General features: G+C 43.6%; 1 protein-coding gene across 3 annotated transcripts in view; it reads right to left on the bottom strand.

The window, feature by feature from the left end:
• The window catches only part of LOC139581009 (ETS translocation variant 4-like), a 42,718-nt gene extending 18,836 nt beyond the window's left edge, over positions 1–23,882 (bottom strand). The window contains exons 1-4 of one of the 3 annotated variants that reach the window (XM_071410296.1): positions 23,706–23,882; positions 22,895–22,985; positions 22,608–22,655; positions 15,121–15,174 (exon numbers count right to left, since the gene is read on the bottom strand). In XM_071410296.1, the coding sequence (XP_071266397.1) occupies positions 15,121–15,174; positions 22,608–22,655; positions 22,895–22,985; positions 23,706–23,762 (250 nt within the window). In that variant the 5' untranslated portion in view covers positions 23,763–23,882. Of the gene's footprint in view, positions 1–14,809; positions 15,056–15,120; positions 15,175–22,607; positions 22,656–22,894; positions 22,986–23,705 lie in introns of those variants that run through there. The other 2 variants (XM_071410297.1, XM_071410298.1) reach the window with 2 other exon arrangements.
• Positions 23,883–24,454: the final 572 nt, after the last annotated feature.

Raw genomic sequence — 24,454 nt, 5'->3', positions numbered from 1 at the left:
TTCTGTATCCCATTCACAAAAAGGGAGGAGAAAAAATGCAGCGACTGACTGTAAAAGGCGGCGAAAGGGACTTCTACAGCTATTCAAAGAGAGCAACACAGTAGAAGAGAAGGCTAGAGAGGAATGGAGAGGCCAAAAGAAAGAGACAATCGGGGAGAAATGTAGACAGAATGAAAGAGACTGAGAAAGAGAGGGAGAAAGCGACACACAGACAGACAGACAGACAGACAGACAGACAGACAGACAGACAGACAGACAGCTTGTAGAACAGAGGGAATACTATTATTTTAGTCTCCCCTCCTTGACAAACCCGGGCAGGTGAGGAAGTGTTGGCTTTAGAGTGCGATCAGAAAGAATTAGAAAGTATTTACCCAGATCTCCCACACAGACACATTAAGATTAAAGCCCTCCAAATCCCTCTGCTCTCTTCACTTCTCTTAATACCCAGGGCGGCACATGACTGACTGACTTTCGAATACGTCTATGAGAGTGTGGGATGTGTTTGTCTCACATATTGACCCTCTCACTTTGTGCCACAGTCATGAATGGCAAACAATCCATGGTGTGTCGTGTGTACTGTAAGCAAGTCCAGTCACAATGCAGCTCAAGTGGGGCAGACATATTGCCTTTTGATGTGGCCCCGCTTCTGAGGACAGCCCTCAGAACATGTTTAATTTCAAAACCTGCATACTGCTCCGAACAGCATCGAGCCAAGAGCATGGGTCGCTGTTTGAGAATGAAGCACAGCACTGTTCAATAGTGAATCGGTGGAGATTCGTCTGTCAGGATCTACAATATGAATTACTCTTGTAAATGAGCACGGGATGGCTGTGAGTGTGTGTGATTGCTGCTGTTGTTGTCTGGCACACTTCCTCAATTAGCAGAAGTTGGCTGACTTCCCCGTTAACGAAGCCCTAATGAATCAAATGATTTATCAAGCCCAGGATCAAAGGACGGGAGACATTGGATTAGTCTACATCCCTTGATGCTTCTAGAAATATCCCAACATTTGAGCATATGAATTGTTTCAGTTGTATTTGATATCTTCTCTGACCTGGCACCGCAATGGTGGCACCAGCTTCCCCCTGAAGCTAGGACAGCAAAGTCCCTGCCCATTTTCAGAAAACTTTTGAAACTCTACCTCTCCAAAGAGTATCTTAAATGAATGACACGGCAGAAAAATTATGATTTATTTCAAATAGGAAAAGGTTGATTCCTAAAATGTGCGGTTTCAAAACGGTTTAACAAATGACGGTTTTACAAATCTTGGAAAAAAGTTATATTATTGAGGTTAATCCAGTTCAAATTATATCAAATTTGCCCCCAAAGTTTATAAAGTAGTGGCAGTCATATAAACAGTTTGGACAGCATTGCCCTTCCCTGTTGGTTTCATTTTGGGACATTTGACCCCAGTTTGGTTTCTGGTTTCTCTCTCTGCAGCTCTGTTAGTAGTTACATCCCTTTTTCTCCAAGATCCTCATATTTTACTTCAATGAGTTTTTTCTAAAGGCGTGTGGTGAACTTAAACATAATGTACTGTATAATACCCTAGAGAAGTGTTTAGATCTTTCTGGACAGATACTGTACCCATAAGGTACCCAGTGTTAAAGCAGAGAGAGGATGAGTGTGTCCTCTCTTAGTATTTGGAATGAGTGTTTGGGGGGGTACCGTATATGTGAACACATCCTAACATCTCAACATCCTTAGGTAGGGGTCGGTAACTTTAGAGACGTTCACTGCTGATGCGCTTGTCTTATTCTCCCCACAAAATATACGGAGTAGGGCTATAGGGCACGTGGAAAGTATTCTTCTTGTGATGAAAGTTGAACGTTTGAATCGTTTGAATCTTTCGATTGATGCTTTCTCTGGTGTCTCACCATTCACTCCCATTCTGACCACCCCTATAGGCAGGATGACCCAGGTTGGGGATGGGGGGTGGAGGGAGGAGCAGGCGGACTTTATATATGTAAATGGTGAAGCTTTGGGGGAGGATGCAGGGTGAAAGGTGATGGTCATGGTTGAGTGCTTCAGGAAGTGGCGGGATTATTATGGAAGGGGGGCTGTATTCAGTCAACACCCACCGCAAACAAAATGTCAGGACCGGAGACCTCCAACCCCTTCAAAACTCCCCCCCCCCCCCCCCTCCCCGCCCACACAAAAGGGTCCTCAGCTGGAACACATGGGGGTAGTAGTAGGAACTCCTCAGGACTGAGGAGCCGCCAGAAGCTCGTCTGAAATGGGACATTCCTCTGAGGCTTAAGACAGGAAGTACTAAAGAAATACCTTGTCACAGCCATGCTACTACACTGTGTAACGCAAAGAGGAATTCAGGGTTAAGAGTGTTGCGTCATCAAGAGACTTATAGTTGAAAACGTAAAGTATCAAGAAAGAATAAAAGAAATAGCGTATGTATCTCGTCTCACTATCCTCTTGTGATCTTAAGTTTGTTCAGGATTCCAATCATAGCTTGGTAGCTAATGGCAATGATCAAACAAGTGGCAGCCAGGTTTGAATGCCAGGTAGGAAACTCCCCTCCCCTGTAAACTTCTCAGTTTATTTTATACAGAGCATTTCCTACCATTAAAGGTTCTCCTCTAGGGGAATTTAAACCTGAACTCAATGAGAGAGGATCTGGAGAACTTTACATTGGGGTGTTTATCTCTGGGATGGGAAGTCTCTGGAAGTCTGCAGGCCGTGACAGCTTCTGTACCCGCCAGCCAGCTAGTGAGCTTCCCAGTGACTTATCATTCTGGTTCAGGGCCGGTTCCAGGCATAAGCGACATAAGCGGTCGCTTAGGTCCCCAGGCCGCTAGGGGGCCCCCCCAAAACTCAGTCAGGGTCTCAACTTACTGTTGAGAGTTAGAATAGTAGAATACACAAGTTCGAAATTTGGTTGTGCACCAGCAGTCAGCAATGTCAGTCACTGGAAGTCACTCAATTAGCCATTTTAGCTAATTGAGTGACTTCCAGTGACCGCTTATGTCGCTTATGGCTGAATACCGACCGGTCACATGCCCAGGGGCCCTGACCTCTAGGGAGCCACTATTGATATTGTTAGTCCCTCTCGCCTAAACATAATTAACATGGTATAAGTCATGACAAAATGTGTAGAATTGCAGGAAATTTACTTTAAAACATACATTTGTATTTTCACCGTCAAGAGGGGGGGGCCACTAAAATGTTTGGCCCGTGAGGTGGGGGAGGGGGGCAATGTCAAATAGGGTGAATAGTATTGCAAACTACTGCCAGAGGTAAACCATGAGAATGAATGGAGGTGTATTTCAACTGTCACAGGACTTTTCCTTGAATGTTAATGATATAGCATTTCTTGCATTAGTATTAGTATTACTCTTTCTAAAAAGCCAGAGAGAGAGAGAGAGACCTGGTCCCCCACCGGCCAATTGATCCCAACGATGACAGATCCATAAAAACAACAAGGATTATAATATCACAATGGCTCTAAAGGTTTTGAAGGGAACTAAATTGTTTTCTGAGATATGTTATATAGCATTCCTCTGTCTGACTCTGTGGACCGGCTCAACAATAGTTGTATACGGTATGTTATGATGGCAAAGGTCAAATATATCAACACATGCTGCTTCACCTACAACTAATTCTGGCACCTTTTCTGTTGAAGTGATTCTTATTTTCAACTGGGCTTGTTGCCACTGCTGTAACTTTCAACCCTATCAAGTACAGAATAATGGCATTCAATTTCACTCACTGTAAACATTTAGGTGAAATTTAAATGCTGACATTTTCATTCCAAGTATGTTGGCCCACACATTGAAAGTACTGTATGTATAATGTATACTGAACAAAAATATAAATCGCAACAATTTCAAAGATTTGACTGAGATACAGTTTATATAAGTAAATCAGTCAATTGAAATTGTCACGTTCTGACCTTTATTTTCCTTTGTTTTGTCTTTATTTTGTATGGTCAGGGCGTGAGTTGGGGTGGGCAGTCTATGTTTTGTGTTTCTATGTTTAGGTTTCTGTTTCGGCCTAGTATGATTCTCAATCAGAGGCAGGTGTCGTTAGTTGTCTCTGATTGAGAATCATACTTAGGTAGCCTGGGTTTCACTGTTGGTTTGTGGGTGTTTGTTTCCGTGTTAGTGTTTTTTCACCACACGGTACTGTTTCGGTTTTCTGCACATCATTTATTGTTTTTGTATTTCAGTGTTCGGTTTTAATAAATCATCATGAGCACTTACCACGCTGCGTATTGGTCTGATCCTTGTTACACCTCTTCAGAGGAAGAAGAGGACGACTGCCGTTACAGAAACACCCACCAACCAAGGACCAAGCAGCGTGGTATCGGGCAGCAGCGATCGCAGGACTCCTGGACCTGGGAGGAGATTCTGGATGGGAAAGGACCCTGGGTACAGGCTGGGGAATATCGCCGCCCCAAAGCAGAGCTGGAGGCAGCGAAAGCTGAGCAGCGGCGATATGAGGAGGCAGCACGGCAGCGCGACAGGTACGAGAGGCAGCCCCAAAAAATGTTTGGGGGGGGGCACACGAGGAGTGTGGCTAAGCCAGGTAGCAGACCTGAGCTCACTCCTCGTGCTTATTATAAGCAGCGCGTTACTGGTCAGGCACCGTGTTATGCAGTTAAGCGCACGGTGTCGCCAGTACGTGCCCATAGCCCGGTGCGCTATAGGGCAGCCCCCCGAAAGTTTCATTTGAGTGTGGGCATCCAGCCAGGGCGTATTGTGCCTGCTCAGCGTGTCTGGTCTCCGGTACACCGTTTCGGTCCAGGGTATCCTGCGCCGGCTCTGCGTGCTGTGTCTCCGGGGCGCTGGGAGGGTGCAGTGCGTCCTCTGCCTGCGCTCCGCTCGTGCCGGTCAAATGTGGGAGTGGAGCCTAATGGAGAGGTGCGCGTAGTAGGCACTAGATCTCCAGTGCTCACCCACAGCCCGGTTCAACCTGTGCCTGCACTCTGGAGGGTCCGGGCTAGAGTAGTTATCCAGCCTGGGGGAGTGGTGTCAAGACTGCGCACCAGAGCTCCAGTGCTCCCCCACAGCCCGGTCCTTCAGGTGCCTCCTCCTAACACCAAGCCTCCTGTAGGTCTCCCCAGCCTGGTGGGTCCTGTGGCAGCCCCACGCACCAGGCTGTCTCTCCGTCTCCTACCTACATGTGTGCCCATCTGCCCAGCGCCGCCTGCGCTGCCCGTCTGCCCAGCGCCGTCTGAGCCGCCCGTCTGTCCTGAGCCGTCAGAGCCGCCCGTCTGTCCTGAGCCGTCAGAGCCGCCCGCCAGCCAGGAGCCACCAGAGCGCCAGCCAGCCAGGAGCCGCCAGAGCCGCCAGCCAGCCAGGAGCCGCCAGCCAGCCAGGAGCCGCCAGAGCCGCCAGCCAGCCAGGGGCTGGCTGGCGTGGAGAAAACCAGTCATATCTGGTGTGACTACCATTTGCCTCATTCAGCGCAACACATTTATTTCGCATAGAGTTGAGCAGGCTGTTGATTGTGGCCTGTGGATTGTTGTCCCACTCCTCTTCAATGGCTGTGCGAAGTTGGTGGATATTGGCGGGAAGTGGAACATACTGTTGTACACATCAATCCAGAGCATCCCAAACATGCTCAATATGTCTGGTGAGTATGCAAGCCATGGAAGAACTTGGACATGTTCAGCTTCCAGGAATTGTGTATAGATCCTTGCAACATCGGGGTGTGCATTATCAAGCTGAAACATGTGGTGATGGCAGAGGATGAATGGCACGACAATGGGCCTCAGGATCTCGTCACGGTATCTCTGAGCATTCAAATTGCCATCGATAAGATTCAATTGTGTGCATTGTCCGTAGCTTATGCCTGCCCATACTATGACCCCACCGCCACCATGGGGCACTCTGTTCACAACGCTGACATCACCAAACCTCTCGCCCACACAACGCCATACACGTGGTCTGCGGTTGTGAGACCAGTTGGACGTACTGCCAAATTCTCTAAAACGACATTGGAAGCGGCTTATGGTAGAGAAATCAACATTCAGTTTTCCGGCAACAGCTCTGGTGGACATTCCTGCGGTCAGCATACCAATTGCACTCTCCCTCAACTTGAAACATCTGTGTCATTGTGTTGTGTGACAAAACTGCACATTTCAGATTGGCCTGTTATTGTCCCCAGAACAAGGTGCATCTGTGTAATGATCATGTTGTTTAATCAGCTTCTTGATATGCCACACCTGTCAGGTGGATGGATTATCTTGGCAAAGTAGAAATGCTCACTAACAGGGATGTAAACAAATTTGTGCACAAAATTTGAGAGAAATTTGTGCGTATGGAACATTTCTGGGATCTTTTATTTCAGCTCATGAAACATGGGACCAACACTTTACATGTTGCGTTTATATTTTTGTTCAGTGTAATAGTGCATCAGTGGAAAATCCAGTGGAATGGCGAGTCAACGACGACGATTCAATGTGTTCCACATCATTGAGACTAGAGAGACAATCCAGCAGCTATGCCACTGGCACATGGAAACATGTGCTGGACATGTGTGCTTCTCAGGTCAATGCACAATCAGAAAGAGCAGAGAGAGCGATGGGCGAACTGACAACTCGGCATCTTTAAAAGCCAACGCCTGGTCCATTTAACCATTCGTTTCTCCTATCTGATTTACGGGTCCCCCTTTCTGATCGGATATTGTTTTTACGACTTGACTTCCTTGAATATTTAAAGCATTGTTGTCAGATACCTGCCAAATGAGCCTGACACGATAGATAGACAGTACTGTAGTATCAACAGGAAGCAATTGGAAGGTAAAGCGACGTGGCAGGTCCCTTTATCTCCCTTGGCTTTGCTGCTTCAAAACCGATTAACTATGTGAGAGATATCAAGACGCTTTAAGATAAACGGAAGTGTCCGATGTATTTTGGTTTCATATTATTAGGTGTAGCTTGATGTTGTGTTGGGTAAGAGGATGTGGCGGACTTGAATGAAACTCAGTACATGTGACCAGAGTATGGAGTGTCACACGTCCCATCATCCAAGTTTCACTTCTTACTTCTAGATAATTTGAACATTTTGCCAGGTTGACTTTTTTTGACCGTGGAAATTCCCTTTTCATATCCCGTGTGCTTAATATGTTAAATGAAATGATGTCACCCACCAATGACTGTAGCATACTGTACATAGCCTTAGGACAATAGGCCTGTAGGACCTGCATGAGAAGCTAGAACAGTTCAGGAGTAGCCAGTGAAGAGACGTTACCGTGAATCAGAATGTGTGTGTGCATGTGACTGTCATGTCCATCCTGTGTTCAAGACACGGAGGCGTGGACACAGGATTTAGAAAAGGCAGCTCTTCCACCAGAATGATCCCGACCCTACTTCGCCTCTTCTCGATGAATGAACCTAATAGCGATTAGCACTGACACAGGACGTGTTGTGGATAATAGCATGGTAAACAACAACATGTACAGTTTACGCGGCTGCACTGAAATCTAAGTTGGATCAAAGTTGGCCATTGCCTTCCTATTGACAAAAAACATGACCTGTATCTCTTTAAACATTTAGATTAATCACACTTCATCCATTGTCCATTTCATCCCCAGTGCGTTGCGGTGGTATTCTATGAATGGCCATTGACCGTCTATAAATCTTTCTCCCCCATTGCTGTTTAGTGGACACAATACAATACATCCCCATCCCAGGACATGGGCAGCGAGTGGGTCGTTCCATCGCAGAAAGCAAGGGGTGTGATTAATGTGGCACAATATTGACTCTTCACTCTCGATCCCTCAGTCCCCAATATAGCTGCCCCCTCTTAATGTTTAATGTGCCGATCGATTCCCGCCCCCCCCCTGCCATTACTGAAATGATATAATGAGCTCCCACTGACCTGGCTGATATCCATCTAGTGCTGAAGTGAGGGAGGGAGGGATGGGATGGGGGAGGGAGGGAGGGGAGGAGATATGGGGGCAGACCAGGCTTATCGTGACTGGAGATAGATAACACGTGCTGCACTGTTCCCATCAAGTCCTAGTAGAAAGCCTGGCCGGACACCTCCCTGTAATTATCAGAGCACATGCCACATCCACAGATCCTCTCGCCCTATCGCTCCCTTCAATCTCTCTATTTCTCCCTCTCTCTCTCTCTCTCCCCTTTCCTGATTTATCCATACTTTATCCTTTCATCTGTCCCTCCGCCTCCCTCTCTTCCTCCCCCGTCTGGGGAATCTTTAGGATCAATACAGCTCTACTAGGTTCACTCCACACACACACGTCCTGTCCTCTGTCAGCAAGTCACTATAGCAAGACCACAGCCTCAGCCATCAACCATCCCGTCTTAAAGTCACATGTGGCGGTTGTAAACAATGAGCAAACCAGGGTCATGTTTTAGTAAGACACATCTGTGTTCTTATTGGTGTTCTTAAGTTCAGGTACAGGTCCCAGTTTCACTTCTTTTCAAAACGTTTTCTACCTATTGAACAGGACCCAGCTATGACTGACTCAGTCAAGAAGAGAAAATAGAGGGATAGCCCTAGCTGCCTGTCTTGGCAAAAACTATGGCATCACCAATTAACGCTGGTGCTATTTTGTGATGCCATGTGTGGTTTGCTGACGTGCTCTCCTTGCTTCTCGTCGGTCATGTAGTATTGCTTAACGTGGAACTAACTGGCCTCATCCCTGCCTGTATGTGTTCCCCCTTGTTTTCCACTGCTATCACCTTAGAAAGAGAAAACATTCCAGCTGTGGAGAATGTTAACGCACAGCCGTGCCTCGAGCCCCCCTTTCTCTCCCTCTACATACACCCCCCCCCCCCCTCTTCTGTAATAAAAAACACAATACTGCCCATTCAGAAGGTTGAGCTGACACTCCGTTAGAGCTGGCTCAATCTCTACATATACAGTCCCTGGTCTGCAGGACTGGTCTGAATCAACATTTACTCCATCCACAGAAGACACTTTTTATTGAGTATTATGTGGCAAAAGTATTATGTTAGTGTGTGCATTATAAGAGGGAAAACAACCGTTGATTCTTTCAAATCCCGACATCGAGAAGACATAAAACACTTTTTGGAAAATATATTTAAGTCCTTTGTAAAGAATGTATAACTGAAGGATTACATTAGCAGAAACCAAATGGAAAGAGACAAAGCATTTCAATTGTTCTCCCTCTCTTTTTGTAGTGTTAGAATAACGGCCCTCCAATTCATGAATTGAGATTCCCTCTCCTTGACCCAATGTGCTGCTTCAGCCAGTCTCTCACAACCAGCCCATTCATAAAACTGTGGGGCTAAAGTGTGTGCAGAGTGTGTATGCAGAATGTGTATGTGTGTGTGCATAGTGTGTATGTCTGTGTGCGTAGTGTGTATGTGTGTGTGCGTACCAATGTGTAGGTGGGCAGGATGCATGTGTGTTTGGAGAGAGAAATGACCTATTCACTCGTATAACCACACGCGCGCATGGACGCATACACATTGAAGAGGAATCGTCCTCCCAGGGCGAATGGTACCCATGCATATCTGGCAGTCGCCTGTATGTTTTTGCAGACTATGTTGCGTAGCAGCTGTATTTTGGAAAGTTGAGAACACTGGGCTGAATATTTCTTTTTGTTTGAGTGGAGAGGAGAGCAAAGAGAGGGAGAGGCTCACCAATTCACTCTCCCTCGGCTTCAAATGGCGACTGATTGGGCCAGCTCTGAACGAATGAGTGAGCAGGGGGAACACAACAACACAAACAAGAGAGAAGGTCGAAAATGAATGTCGAGGCAGAACGCTTCCGACCGATGAGACAAACTGCTGTGAGCGTTCGCACTCAACTGCGCTCCCTATCTCTTTCTGTCTCTTTCCGTTCTCTCTCTCCGTTTCCCCTTTTCTATCTAAAAGACTGGAACGGCATCTACAGCCACAACTTCCTATATAATTACTACAAGGCCCGAAACTAAACAATCGGCCCACACAGCTCCGAAATGACTGGATCAGCTCACATCTTGGAACACTCAATGTGTAGAGAAAGAGAGAGGGTAGAAGGGAGGAAAGGAGAGAGAGAGAGGGAGGGGGGTAGTTAGGGGTGTCCAGATTTAAAACTCGGCTTAGTTTGTACAGAGGCAGGAAGAGGGAGGGGTCAGAGAATCCACTCGTAGAGAGGGGGGGGTCACAAAGGGGGTAACGTACTACTGTGGCACTTTTTTTATGAATGGGGAGAGGGGGAGACACGCTTCCTCTTACACTCAGGAGAAAATGTATGAATGGGATGTGTCTGTTGGGCTGCTCTCCATCTGACGGAACCCAAAGAACTCTTGTTTGCCACCCAACTTGTATTTCAGTAACAACACATTTATCAATGGCTTATTTATTCTCTCTTAGACAATTCTCAAAACCTTAAAAAGTAGAAACTAAGTAAACATTCAGTGTGTGGAAGATTTGATTGACATGCGACTGAGTTCCCTCCCTGCAGCCAGATACATTGAGAACAAATGGGCCTGTCAGTATCCAACAGCCTCATTACAGATCAGATAGGGGGATTTGTCAAACCCCCAAAAATCAACATCCCCCCTCCCTTTTAGCTATCGCGAGCTGAAAGTCATCCCCGTCTTTATAGTTTACTTCATTTCATGACGGTATTCAGTGAATCATATGTTAAGGAACACACATGTGTTGTATTAAAGCGTGAAGGTCAATTTCCATCAAATACACAGTATAAGTCAGAGGTAAAGGACATGTGTTTACATAACCATCCCTCGGTGGAACTCTGCAGACAGAGCATGCTTGTTATCTGTTATTGAGGGAGAAGGGAACAGATAGATTTACCAGATGTGCAGGTATTGCACAATAACTTATTGTCCCCCCCTCCTCCCATCTCCTTCATCTAGCATTCCAGTGTCCCAAAGCCTGGCGCTCTGTTTTTACTCTCTCCATCCCTCTCGCTCTCTCTGTCATTCTCGCTCCCTTTCCCTCTATCTTCCACACCCATACAGGTAACAACCTGACTCAGAAATCAACTTTTGATTTGCTGTGGCGCCCGTTCAATACGGCCTCCGGAAAATGTTGGGACTTTGTTTGCCAGCTTTGCGCCCTGTACTCTGAGTTACCATAACATCTGACTCACCTGTTTAGAACTATATTACAAGGCTGAAAAGTGATGAGTTCGATGGAATAATGCATAACCGGGTATGGGAACAGACAAGGCTTTCATTTAACCCGCAGGGGGCTTCAATAGACTCGCTCCCAGTCGCAACCACAAACACGTAGAAGAATATCTTTATGTCAATGGCAGCCTGTCTACTTGGAGCTTCCCATCACATCATGTTGAATAGAGAAGCCCAAAAGAGTGTTCTGGCCATTGAGTACGAACAGCAGGAGCTAGCAGGAGCGCTGTCTGTCAACCTGAGCCCGTCTCTGCTCAGACTACTGCATATAAGTGAGCTGCCTGTCAAAGTGAAGCCCCAATGACCCTACGGATCATACCAGGGTCAACCATGGGCAGCAAGCTGGCAGTGATTGGCTGGGTTAGCCTAGGGTTAAGTAGACATGACCCTTGCGTGCCCTATGGTTCAACGCCACTTCCTCCTCCTCATTGTTGCTCCACAGACAGGAACAATATGTTTCACTGGGCATGTGTCACTGGGGCTAATGGGTTTTGAGCAGGGCCAGGGGGAACTCCGTTGCTAAGTTTCACACTATAAAACTTCTGACTTATTTTCAGGTTTAAATTATGTTCAAAACATGTTTAATTGAGACTTTATCCATTGAAATTGCCATGTTAATTCTGCATCAAATTTTCTGTTAAATATACCAATGTCCTATTCGTCATCATTTTGAACGAACTCACCCATAAGGGCCTATTCAGATTGACGAAAATTGGAAGAGAGTCTGAGGAGCCGACTGGTGAAGATTCACTACATGGCCAAAAAGATGTGGACACCCCTTCAAATCAGTGGATTCGGCTATTTCAGCCACACCCGGTCCTGATAGGTGTATAAAATCACACAGCCACACAATCTCCATAGACAAACATTGGCAGTAGTATGGTCCATACTGAAGAGCTCAGTGACTTTCAACGTGGCACAGTCATAGGATGCCACATTTTCAACAAGTCAGTTTGTCAAATTTCTGCCCTGAAAGAGCTGCCCCGGTCAACAGTAAATGCTGTTATTGTGAATTGTAAACGTCTAGGAGCAACAACGGCTCAGCCGCAAAGTGGTTAAATGCATAGTGCCAACTAAAGTTTGGTGGAGGAGGAATAATGGTCTGGGGCTCTTTTTCATGGTCCGGGTTAGGACTCTTAGTTCCAGTAGAGGGAAACGCTACAGCATACAAAGCCATTCTAGACAAGTCTGTACTTCCAACTTTGTGGCAACAGTTTGGGGAAGGCCCTTTCCTGTTTTAGCATGACAATGCCCCCGTTCACAATGCGAGGTCCATACAGAATTAGTTTGTCGAGATCGGTGTGGAAGACCTTGACTGGCCTGCACTGAGCCCTGACCTCCACCCCATCGAATACCTTTGGGATGAATTGGAACGCCGACAGCGAGCCAGGCCTAATCGCCCAACATCAGTGCCCGGCCTCACTAATGCTCTTGTGGCTGAATGGAAGCAAATCCCTGCAGCAATGTTCCAACATCTAGTGGAAAGCCTTCCCAGAAGAGTGGAGACTGTTATAGCAGAAAGGGGGGGGGGGACCAACTCCATATTAATGCCATTGATTTTGGAATGAGATGTTCGAAGAGCAGGTGTCCACATATTTCTGGCTATGTAGTGTATTTACATTTTTCAAATGACATTACATCCTTGCTTTACCTTTCGTCGTGGCCGGCAATGTGACATTCTTGCTTTTCAGCTCCAAATTTACCGTAAATATCACAGTAGACACTAGCCAGTAAGCATGCAAAATATTCAACAATGCAAGCAACTTTTCATTTAGTTAAAACATATTAGCTACACTCTTAAATAATGCAACCCTAGCATATTACTCTCTTCAAATCAAATCAAATGTATTTATATAGCCCTTCTTACATCAGCTGATATCTCAAAGTGCTGTACAGAAAAAATGCAACCCGAGCATATTACACTCTTGAATAATGCAACAATTCACAAGCATGTGCAGACAATTAAAGGGTTTATTTTCTTGTTCGTACACACATTAAATGTACCTAGCACGTAAGACAATAGCACAGTTAGCTAAGCTACCACTAGCTAGTAATGTTAGCATATCAAATATGAACATTTACCTGTCTCATACGAATATAAAATAACATTATCATACAGTGTAATTCATAGTATAGTATAGAGCTTGCTTGGAAGCAAGCTAAACAAAATCAGTTCTGTATTCTCATTAGCTATCTACATCATAATGGCTAGCTACTAACGTTAGCCAGTTAGCTGAATGCTGAACCATAGCTAGATTGCTAGCTCTTAGTTCTACATTACAATATCAGCGTATTAAAGTTCCCTTAAAACTGGGGTCTTCAACCTTCTCTTGCCCAGGGAACCCACCACCCCAGGCAAACCTGTGACCCAGGGACCCCCATCATATGTTTGCAAAATAATCCTTTTCACATCTTGTCTTATCCTCAGGTGAGAATGATAATGACAAGGAGAGAGGTAATCAACATTTTAAAATGAATAGATTTGGTAAATATATTTTCATTTTTCTGACCTCCCCACATTATAATTGGAAGAGAAAGTGTCAACTTTAACATAGCCTATTAGCTAGAAAGGTAACTCCAAACCTGTTTTTGCTAAGAGCAGCTGTTCAGCTTGTTAAACAAAAATTTGGCAATGTGTTGGCAAACATTTATGTCCAAGTCAAGAAAGCTTACCAGCAGCCAGCGGCACTTGCCGCAGTGGTAGCATGTTCGTGGGTGGTTTTTCAAAGCCTATGTCAGATATTCCAGTAAGTGTAATACCAAAGACAGTAGAAACTCCGTGTAATTTGCTCAATATTAGGAGTTAAGAAAAAAAGTTGACATCATTAGAAAGAAGATATTCTCCTTTTCTGCTGTATGTATGTAATTCTACATTTGTTTATTCTGTTGTTGCTATCGATATATTCATAAAAACATTATTTTTTTTATTTTTTTGCAGACCCCCTGCGGGACCCCTGGTTGAATATCCCTGCCTTAGAACAAACCAGGCTTCATTTGATCAACACCATGGAAGTCATTATATGAGGTAAACACAAATTGCGACTAAAACGTTGATCATTTCCTGGGGAGCTGATCAGGTCTTGCTTGCATAGCTAGATCAAATGGCTTCTTGCCTGGAAGGTGGCTCAGTGCAGGGCAGCCACACTGTTGAGATTATTTTTCTTAAAGCTACGGCTCCAAATGTAGAATGTAACAGGCTGTTACTGCAATTTCAGGTAAAAACTGAATAAAACAAGTCTCAAATATAAGGAAAATGTCTATGCATTTCAGCTGTTCCAAAAACATTGTTCTGCTATTACTATTTTTACTGTAGGAGTGCTGGACTCAATGAGACAATTCTGTTTACACTGCCCTGGGTTGTGCGCTACCCCTGAAGGTAGCTAGCGGTCGAGACATGAGCAATTCACAGCTTTAAATTCCATTATTAATAAGTATATATTCTCAGGATTTATTTCGATACCTCTCTAGAATCTCCTCTCGAGAATCTCCAACTTTCGTCAATGTAAAAAGGGCCTAACTCTATGAATGGCTTTAAATGAAAAGGGCACGGAGGACGCTGTTTGTAAAGCGCACACTCCCCTACAGATCCTGAATCACCATTGTCTAGACACACAACAAAAAGGGAAAACCATTCAAATACTAGCCATGCAGTTGTGTAGTACAGGAATTTGCTTTCCCCTCTTACACCTCAGACGTACACAAAAGGGAATCTTTGTACCTGGACTCTGAATGATCTTTTACTGGTTTCCTGGGTCGATCCATTCAGCTTTCATAACTATGCAAATGGATGGAGGAGGACAATAGTAGCATCCAAATTCGCACCTGATGAGTCGGTCGTATTAAGTATTTATCTTGGAAATGCTTTGTTTCCCAGGCAAAGATTACCGTAACTTTGACAATTACAGTAGCTCCGCCCAAGCCTTGAACAGTTTAACAACCCAACGCTGACCCCGTATCTAAGTTTCTCTCTCTCTCCCTCACGCACACACAAAGAATTCTTAGCAGTGACACATGCATTTTTTTTCTTACAGTTTTCGGAGTGGAAATCAGGAACAAACTGCTCATCACTGTCAGGAACTTGAGCTGAAATCAGAAAAGAAAGAGAAACCGTTAGTCATGTCATGGGTTGAGCATAATGTAGCTAGCCTTGCTAGCCTTGGTGGTCTGTCAATTTATCTAGAGAGAGTGAGCACTATGCTAGCCTGCTATGCTAGCCTTTCTAGGCGAGTGAGCACTACGTTAGCATGCGCGCTTAGTCTGTCTGATGCTAGCTACATCTCTCCATTAACTGAGACAGTCTTAGTTCTTCATGCTGTCCAGCAGCCTTGCCAGTGTGGAAGCTCAGCTCAACCTGCCCATGGTCCTTGGCGGTCACGGCGCTGGGCCTCGTCAGACTCTTTCCTTGGCCATGAAACCTGAGTCACTGCCTGGGTCCAGCCAAGCAACCTCCACTTCCACACTTTCCAGTGTGCCAGCACTTTTCCATGAGCGACAGATCAATACCACATAGTCAAGGGAGGAATGAAGCTTAGCTGTTGGACTCAGTCACAGCTACATGCTACCTCGCTCTCCTCGTTTCATGTGGCATTTAACGTCTTGATGGCACAAACACTGATTTATTCGTTAACCTTTCGAGCTGCGCCTTGGCAGGGTTTAACCTCAGTTATGCCTTGACCGCAGTCAAGCATCGTTACTGTGATTATTGACTGTCTCATTTTTGTTCTGACCTCAATTAGTGTCAGGAGTTTTTCCTGACCTCATGACCTGACCAGGAAAAACTCTGGGTCCCTTCTGATAACGTATTTTGGTATGAAGGACGATGCCCTGACCAGTAGCAGTGCGTGGGTAAAATAACTGGTGAAGCCAAGCCAGAAAAAAAGCCATATTACAACCTATGTGTTGTGATAATTGTGTTGTTTGCTCTATAACCTGTTAGTTCACATGCCTTGCTACAGTGATATATAAGCCTAAAGGCTGAGACAATAAGAATAAATTCAACCACATCTAAGTGTCATCACAAAACCGGAGAGCAAACTCTGTCCGGTGAAGTCCACAAAGCATATTGCATGTAACAAACAGTTACATGACCTACAGCATGGTCAAGAAAGTTCATGTTTCCGACATTTTTGGACTACTAAACAAGTATTGACTTAGAACCACGGAGAGTTACAGCAAGTCGCAAAGAAAACAGGAGCTGCCTCCACTATTCCAGCACCATTTCAACTTCAACATTTCAACATCATCAAATCACTTCTGCTTAGTCTAATACATTGACAACTAAAAGATACCAAAAACAGTTTAGTTCAATCAACTTAAGCTAAATAAGATGTGGCTGTCCATGGTTATAATTTCTGTGTGTGTGTGTGCGTGCAAGTAGAGAAAACATGTTGACTCACCCTATTTGTAGAGAAATGCCAATGCCATCCTCCTCTCTTTCATGTTGACGAAACGGTCTATGATTCTGTCATACAGTACACAATTTTATTTTTTGTTGTCCTGGGCTATCTGCCTAAAATGCTTGCTCGCTAGCTAGCCTAACTTCCTTTTTATGGGCAACGTTAGCTAGTAAACATTAGCTTCTACATCTAGCTACATATTGAACTTCCATCCTCTCAGGCCAGGGGCACAATGTATGAATTTATGGTTGGATCAGATTTGCCGTTATAATCACTGGCCACTGGGAGAATTAAGTAAAACCACAAGTCCAAATCCCTATCACCATCCATGGCTAATTTAGGAGAGGGACAATTTTAGCTAGCTAAGTAGCTAGCCACCAGATGCAACAATTCAAGTTGTTTCTGTCAATGACGTATTGCTCTCGATGTGATGTGATTTGAGGGAAGCCAAATCCAAACTGGCTTCCTTTCACCATTTCTTTTTGGTGCGCTAGGACCATTCACAGTTGAGCTCACTCAATTCAACTAAACTGTGATTGGCTATTATTTTCTAAATGATCAAGGCTGGCCAAATGCTCGCTGGCTTCCCTTGCATTCAATGCTACGGGTGGCAATAATGTATACTCTTTTGACCAGACCAGATCAGATAGATGCCGTACACATACAGAGACAGAGGAGTGCTGTTTCGCTCGCTCGGATGCTTTCTCCGGTGAGATAGAGTCAGCCTCTTGCAAATTGAAGGAAAATTAAGAAAGATAAATTATTATTATTTTATTGACTTCCCTTGGCATCCATGAACACATGCCACTGGCTCTGACATGAGGCCTAACGATGGCAGCACAGGGTGATTTAAGACCTTAAGAGGTGCACTTACAGTGGAGACAGGGTTACTGTCACTCACGCAGACTAGCTATCGAACGAAAGTGGTGATTAATGGATCAGTTCAGAGGTGGAGCAGCCTTCCTTTCCTCCACCCACGGATCCCATTTCAAGACATTCAGTTGGAATCGTATTCTCTTTGTAAATCCTGGCCAAATATCCACAGAGATATGTTTTGCCCTCGTTGATGTGAATCGTGACAAGACGTCAGCGGCATGTAAAATGTATGCATGTTGTTTACTTGTGTCTGTGTACTTTCCGTCACAGAGCACAGAGAGACTAAACAGGCTTTTTAAACAAGGAAGGAAATGAGATGTCTTCTGTCAGTCTTACACCCATTTAGTGGAGCTAGAGGACATTCTTGGTCAATCTAGATGCTCTGCGGCTAGTGAAGTGTTCTGGAATTCGTCACCTGCTTTGAAGCCTTTGAGAAATTGTTCTTAAGGTCAAGCTAGAGGTGGTAGGAGGACGAGGAATTGAGAGAGAAGTAGGGGGAGCTGAGGGCAAGTTTAGGTTAGCACTATTTAGATCTTGGTCACAAGGCCACTAGCGTGAATGAGTGATGTTTTGTTGAATAATTCAATCATAAAAACATCAAAAATCTTCAACATTTATAGAAACACCGGACCTGGTGAAATAAATATTAATGTATTCATACTTGATTTTAACTTGCAGTCAGTTTAATTTACAATCTTATTATTGACATTATAGTCAAATGAACCCTATCCTACCATCTAGGCCGTATCTGACTGACTTGTCGCAGTCGTTTTGCAAAACCAGCCCATTATGTACGGGTGCAACAGGGCTTGATAGTATTGTACTTTTCTGTTTGCTGAGATGCTCAGATCCAAATACATTTCCGATGTCAATTGTCCTCCCAAGCACTGGACTTTGAACCACACAAACAGGTTAGGAAGTCCAGATTAATGGACTGCCAATGCCCCAAAGGGTGAAAAGGTCAAATTTACCCAGTGAGCCATGAGCACACTGGCATCTGATTCGCTACCCGTGGCTGAATGGCCTAAACCTCGCCTGCAGCCAGGTCTAGAAACCTTTACAACAGGCATGACTCCAATTTGAAAGGTTCCTGCTTTTTCATAAGCCTTTTAATTGCTTTGGTCTTGCACTTACGTAATGGTGCACGTCAATTCTTAGGAAAAGTTGAGGGTTTCGAACGAAAACAAAATGCCACCACATGGGAAGCACATGTCCCCTCTCCACTCTAAAATGGTTTAAGATAATGAGAATATGGAAAGTGAAATTGTATAGTATTATAGGAAACCAAATCTGAAGTTTAATTTACTAACATTAAAAAGTCTCTCAAATTGAAACTCAAATTTGGCATAACCAAATATACTTAACACTTGGCTTTTTTCCTTAAACAGAGCAAGGGCAACTTCATAGAACCCACAAAGAGAAAGTTAGTAAGTGCCAGCGCCTGTGACATCACCCAGCCAAGTTAAAGACCCAAACCTAGCCAAAAGGCCCCCTCTCTCACTTCAGCTAACAGACCACAAAACAAAGCAGGGAAAACGGAGCGAAGAGAGGATATAAGAAATTCAAATCCACTTTCACGTATTTCCGCCACGCTTCCTGTGAGGAGGAAACCGGATGACGGCGTCTTGGAGCATGTTCAGATAAATGACATTGATTTCTTATATAATGCTGCGTCCTGTTCCTATACGGTAACACTATTACCCCCTTTTAACTTTTGCCCTAAGGTGAAGGATAAAGCTGCTTTATGAGAAAGAGCAGAGGCCAATATTTAGTCCACCGGATCAAACAATAAATCGTTTCCACCAGTTTCAACGTGTCTAAAATGGAACACGTTGGATCGAGCTAAGAAAAAGGAAGAGAAGAAAGGAAACATTAAGGATATCTGAGCGTCAGTGCGACTGGCTCGTAGACAAGAGCACAACCCTGTGCTTAGGGAGACAGAGGGAGAGTGTGTGTGTGTGTGCGTGAACGCGTGCGCGTGTGTGTATCCGATTTGCTTCCAGGAACACCTCGTCAAAGGCTTTGAGATGCAAGTCAGCACAAGACAGAAAATGTGTTTATATGAGCGCAGACACATTTCCTATTTTTTTTCTTTCAGGCACCTTGAATTACTTTTTTTTCCCTCAATGGGAGATCTTGGGGAGGAGCATAGAACTCTGTCATAAACGCCAATGACAAGATGTGACAAGCTCCTGAACACTCTCTCTCTCGTAACCTTCCTGTCTCCTCTATTTCTTCCACACTCTAGCAGAAAACTCCCTCCAGCTATCGAGTTTTTACAATGCGGGTGAATCCCTTGCAACCACAATCAGTCACACTGATAGGCCTCTAATTAATGCAACAGGACAGAGGGGTTCTGCCAGAACAGCTCAAAAACAAGGTACTATTTAGGGTTAAATAACACCTTGATAGTTACGCCACTGACTTCCACCCAGGCAGCTCGGCTTTTTAATTCTCTCTATAGCCCAGCAAGTCTTCCTCTTGGCAATCTGTTGATGCAGTACAACAGAACCCCATATTTACTGCTCTGCTATGGATGTTACCTTTATGGCTGACTAAATACAAATAAAATGTCCATCAAAGGGACCAGACTTTGGGGTGGTTCTCATTGTTGGCCCTTTTATTGGTGTTGGCTCTGTCTTTGTCTGTGGAGCGTGGCGGTGTGACGCTGCATGAGAATAGGTGCCGAGGCCAAGATACAAAGAGAGCATTGTTTGCTGGGCATCATAAACAATCATTTTTCATAAGAGGGAGGCCCATTTGAATGACTTGAACCCTTTTCACGCTAGCGTGCCGACCCGAACTGTACTGTGTTGGCTCGGGTATTTTCTTTTCACACTGGCCTTTCCAGCACAGTTCCAGCAATTATGGTGGATGCGTAACCAGGCCAATACAGTACAGCTCGGCTCAGTAGTGTGAAAAAGGTATAGCTCAACTCAAGCATCCACAACAACTTCCTTAAAGTAGTTTGTGTCGATAATACTTGACTTCTCACAGGATCTGGTTATAGATTTTGGTCTTGTGTGACTCATGGTCAATACTAAGGATGCTACTGTGAACTGTCCTCTACCATGAAAAAATGGTTACTTCAAGATAAGCAGATAAGCTGTGTCTAGGGATAGTCATGCAAAAAATGCATAACTTTAGAAATCCCCTTTCCTCACAACAACAGTCTGGAAGTACCTCCCATGTAATCACTAGTGTACCCACTACTCTTTTACAATGAACACAGCACTGGCAATTGAAGACTCCTGTACATGTACTTATGGACATTAACTTTTTGCTTTTCATTTAAGGCAATAAGATACCCTCTCGAGCCAAACAAAAGAATGTTACATAAGTTCTGGTTGTTTTGTTATGTACATTATGTATACTGTAAACCAGTCTCGGGTCTGAAAGGATTTGAGGTGCACTTGATTCAGCTTGGAGTTTGCACTTTTGGGACTTTTCTATTGGCTCCATTACGCAAAGAAAATCAACTGAAGCTCAAGTATTTGAAAGCATTTGACATACATGTATATTTGACCCAGGTCTGCTACAAATCACAGGATATCAATTTGGCTGGTTCAAGATGGCAGGCATTTTGTAGCAGGTTTCATTTCTTGTTTAGAGGTTGTTTAAGTGTTACATATTGCCCTTCCATTTCTGGGCCCCAGATTTACCAAACATTACCAAACATGCGTGAGTCATTCCTTAGTGTTGTTGTCCCGTCCTAACATATAATTGCTTCTTTAGAGTGTACGTCATATTGTACCTTTAAACTCCACACTAATGACAATTGTGGATGCCTGCCTAGGTCCATTTCATCGTTATGTGCTTTTAGTGACACGGGCCTAACATGCTGTTTGTTTGCATTGGCTGGGCTTATTGGCACGCAAGGACACTACATGCCAACATGGCCAAAATAGGGAATGTTTACAGTTTATCATGTCCTGTCTATGTTCACCAAGGAAATGTTTCTGTCGTAACATATCACTAATGACCATGTGAATTGCAACATAATGTTTTAACTCCCCGAGCCTTTCTTCACCTCTTAAAGTGAAACGGTTCTTGTTTTACTGCCTACATTTTTACTGAAACTACGTTTTGCTACTCCACCGTGTACTGTGTGTCTAACGCTCACTAAAGCGGTGGTATTCAAAGTCGGGGTTACGACCCCTAGTGGGCAAATAATAATATATTTTTTATATTTTTGGGGGAACAAAAAATGAAGAGTACAGATTATTGAATGGGACAATATACAAACGTTTTTCAAAAAGATAATTTGAAAAAGATAATTTTATTGAGTATTTATTGGTTTCTTTTCATTTTGATAAGAGATGAAAATGCAATTAAATTAAAGTTATTTAAAAATAGAAATTTACCGATTTTAAGGTTATGACGTTAGATTTAGGGTGGGGTGGGGTTGCGAGAAGTTCCTGTGAAAAAAATGTTATCCCCAAATATTCTGGCAGAAAAAATTGTGTTTAAAAATGTTGAATACCACCACAGTAAAGTAAAATAGGCCTTTCCTGATGTCAACTAAATATTTGGTACAGATGACCAGGGGTGCAACTTTCACCGGGGACGGGTCCCCCCCACATTCTGGAATTGCATTTTTTTCTCCCCCAGTTTTAGCATTGGAATGTGGTACAAAATGAGGCAACAGTGCTTATTTTATTCGACTGGAGTGTTTTTTCGACTAGATAATACAAATAAAAAAACTCAGAAAAAAACTCCCCCCCCCACTTCTAAAACCAAAGTTGTGTCCCTGCACATGACTAATAGTCAAATTAATTGTAATTATCATACTGTACATTCTTTCAGTCCCACTCTATATTAATAAGTCTGTAGGGATTTAATAAATACTTGTATAAATATACTTCTCGAGAAAAGACCTCGATCATGATCGAGAGTTGTTTGAAGCCATTGCTGCTTCGTGGTGGTATGTGTTCTCATCAACCTAGCAGTCATCAACTGAGAAATTGAGATCAAACACACTCACAACTATATCAGTAGACTCCTTTTGTAATGGATCATTTCCATATTAATATGTCTGGCCAAGGTTGGTCCTCCAGGATATCAATATCACTAATGTTCAACAGATCAAACGCATATTTAAACATACTACCTAACACATTAAAATATTGTTGACCTTTCCCTAGTCTCTGTTGCGATATGATATATCATTGCCACTCTCACTGAAACATAGCAATTAATTTAAAAAAACGAATTTAAGTAAATGCTGCAGGCAGTCAGTCTCACCTTCTGTGAGCCATGTCTCCTGAAGTTGGCTTAAATCCTGAAAGAGGTCTGAAAGAGAGAAAAAAAAAAAACATCATTACCACAGAACGACAAGATCAAAGAGCAGTGCTCACAAGATGGTCTGGTCATGTCGGCTAGATCAAGTTTAGGCAAGTTAAGTCATATTTATCAATCCATAAATAGAAGCCATACATCTGCATAAAGCTTTGGTAAGCAGACCATTGACGAGGTAAACGTGTGTCACGTAAAGGGAACATTGAGAGCTTCCTTTGGAGTTCTGACTTTACCTTCAGATTCCTGAGGGGGTAATTCCGTGTCCATGTATTTCCTTTTTGCAGCCATCAACAGTCTATTTAGGGGCCCATTTCCTTGTGACTTCTGCAAAGCATCAGAAATATATCAGAAGTGGGAAATACACTCAAACATGACATGTAGCCTACCTTTGATGTCATAAGCTACCTAGAACATTCCCACTGTCACTAATTGGTTTAGTTAATTAGTCAATATGGCAATCAATACTAAAATAATCACATATTACATTATAAAAAGGATATTAAAAGGATGTAATTCTCCTATTCTTTTTATTAGTAGTAGTATCCTAATTATTATTATAGAGTTGTACATTTCAGCGTTTTTCTTTTTTTGTTACCATTCCAGACTGAACAAATATTGTCCCTTCAAATACCATTGAGAATTACTCTCATATAACCTATTATCAACCCAATACAACCACAACAGAAAACCAACGCAGCTTGTCGCCGTAAACTGCAACAGTGTTGCAACACAAACGCGCTCTATCGTTCCATTTGCCCTCTCAAATTGTTAACCCATTTGCTAGGTGACACTGTTAACATGTCCTGTCTAGAGACAAGCAATGTGTTAATGAACAGGGTAAAATAAAAGCTCTCATTTAGTTTATGTAGTAAAACAATTGTGCAGAACTTTTGATAGTTTAGAAGCGAATGAAAATAGTTTTCTTCGCGCACACAATTGCTTCAGACAAATCTCATGCAAAGGGCGATCAGAGAGAAAGCCCGGTAGCCAAGTCCTAAAAACTGAGCACAGCATTTACAAATACATTACTTTATCCATACGTACATTTGCTAAAGTGTAAGGCACTTGCTGGTCCAAATATCCATCCATTTTATAATCCATCCGTTAACCGTTTGTGGTCATTTAGGCTGAGTTGAATGATATCCACGCAGCCTGCAGGGAGAGAGGGAAGAGGGACAAGAGGAGCGATAGTTGTGAATGGAGCTGCGAGAAAGCTGCATACATAATGAGCTCCATTCACTAAAAATGCAGAGGGAAGCGACCTACGAGCTATTACTGAAGGAGCTGCTGCTGCCCCCTTTACAACGGCCATCTCTAGATGTAATACAACTTTGTCAAATTGCCATCGAAAGTCTTATTTTTGGGAGAGGGCGCATTTTAGCTAACCCTAAGCCTTTTCATAACCTTAACCCAATTCTCCTAACCTGCTGGGTAAATCCTCCTAAACCTGCAACGAAAATTGTATTTTTTACAAAAGCTGTATCCCTTCTAGACAAAACCCTTTACTGCTGGTTCGTGATAGATCTCGCACAGTCGTCAGATACCGCACACAATTCTCTCAACAAGTAAGCCTATGCAATGTGCCTCTTCTTTGCTCTTATAGTTATAAAATGTGATTTGTTGTGTATAAATGGCTTTATATAGGATTTATGGAAATAATAATGGGTCACACTTTATTTGGATAGTCTGGATCATACTATCAACAACCTATCTGTTGATAAGCAACTGCTTGCTAAGGTTACGGTTAGGGTTAGGTTTGGAATAAGGGTTAGTATAAAGGTTAAGGTTATGGT

Source organism: Salvelinus alpinus, chromosome 7, assembly GCF_045679555.1.
Source record: "Salvelinus alpinus chromosome 7, SLU_Salpinus.1, whole genome shotgun sequence".
Lineage (NCBI taxonomy): Eukaryota > Metazoa > Chordata > Actinopteri > Salmoniformes > Salmonidae > Salvelinus > Salvelinus alpinus.
Note: the sequence above shows the minus strand (reverse complement) of the source record. Positions and strands in the feature narration are given on the sequence as shown.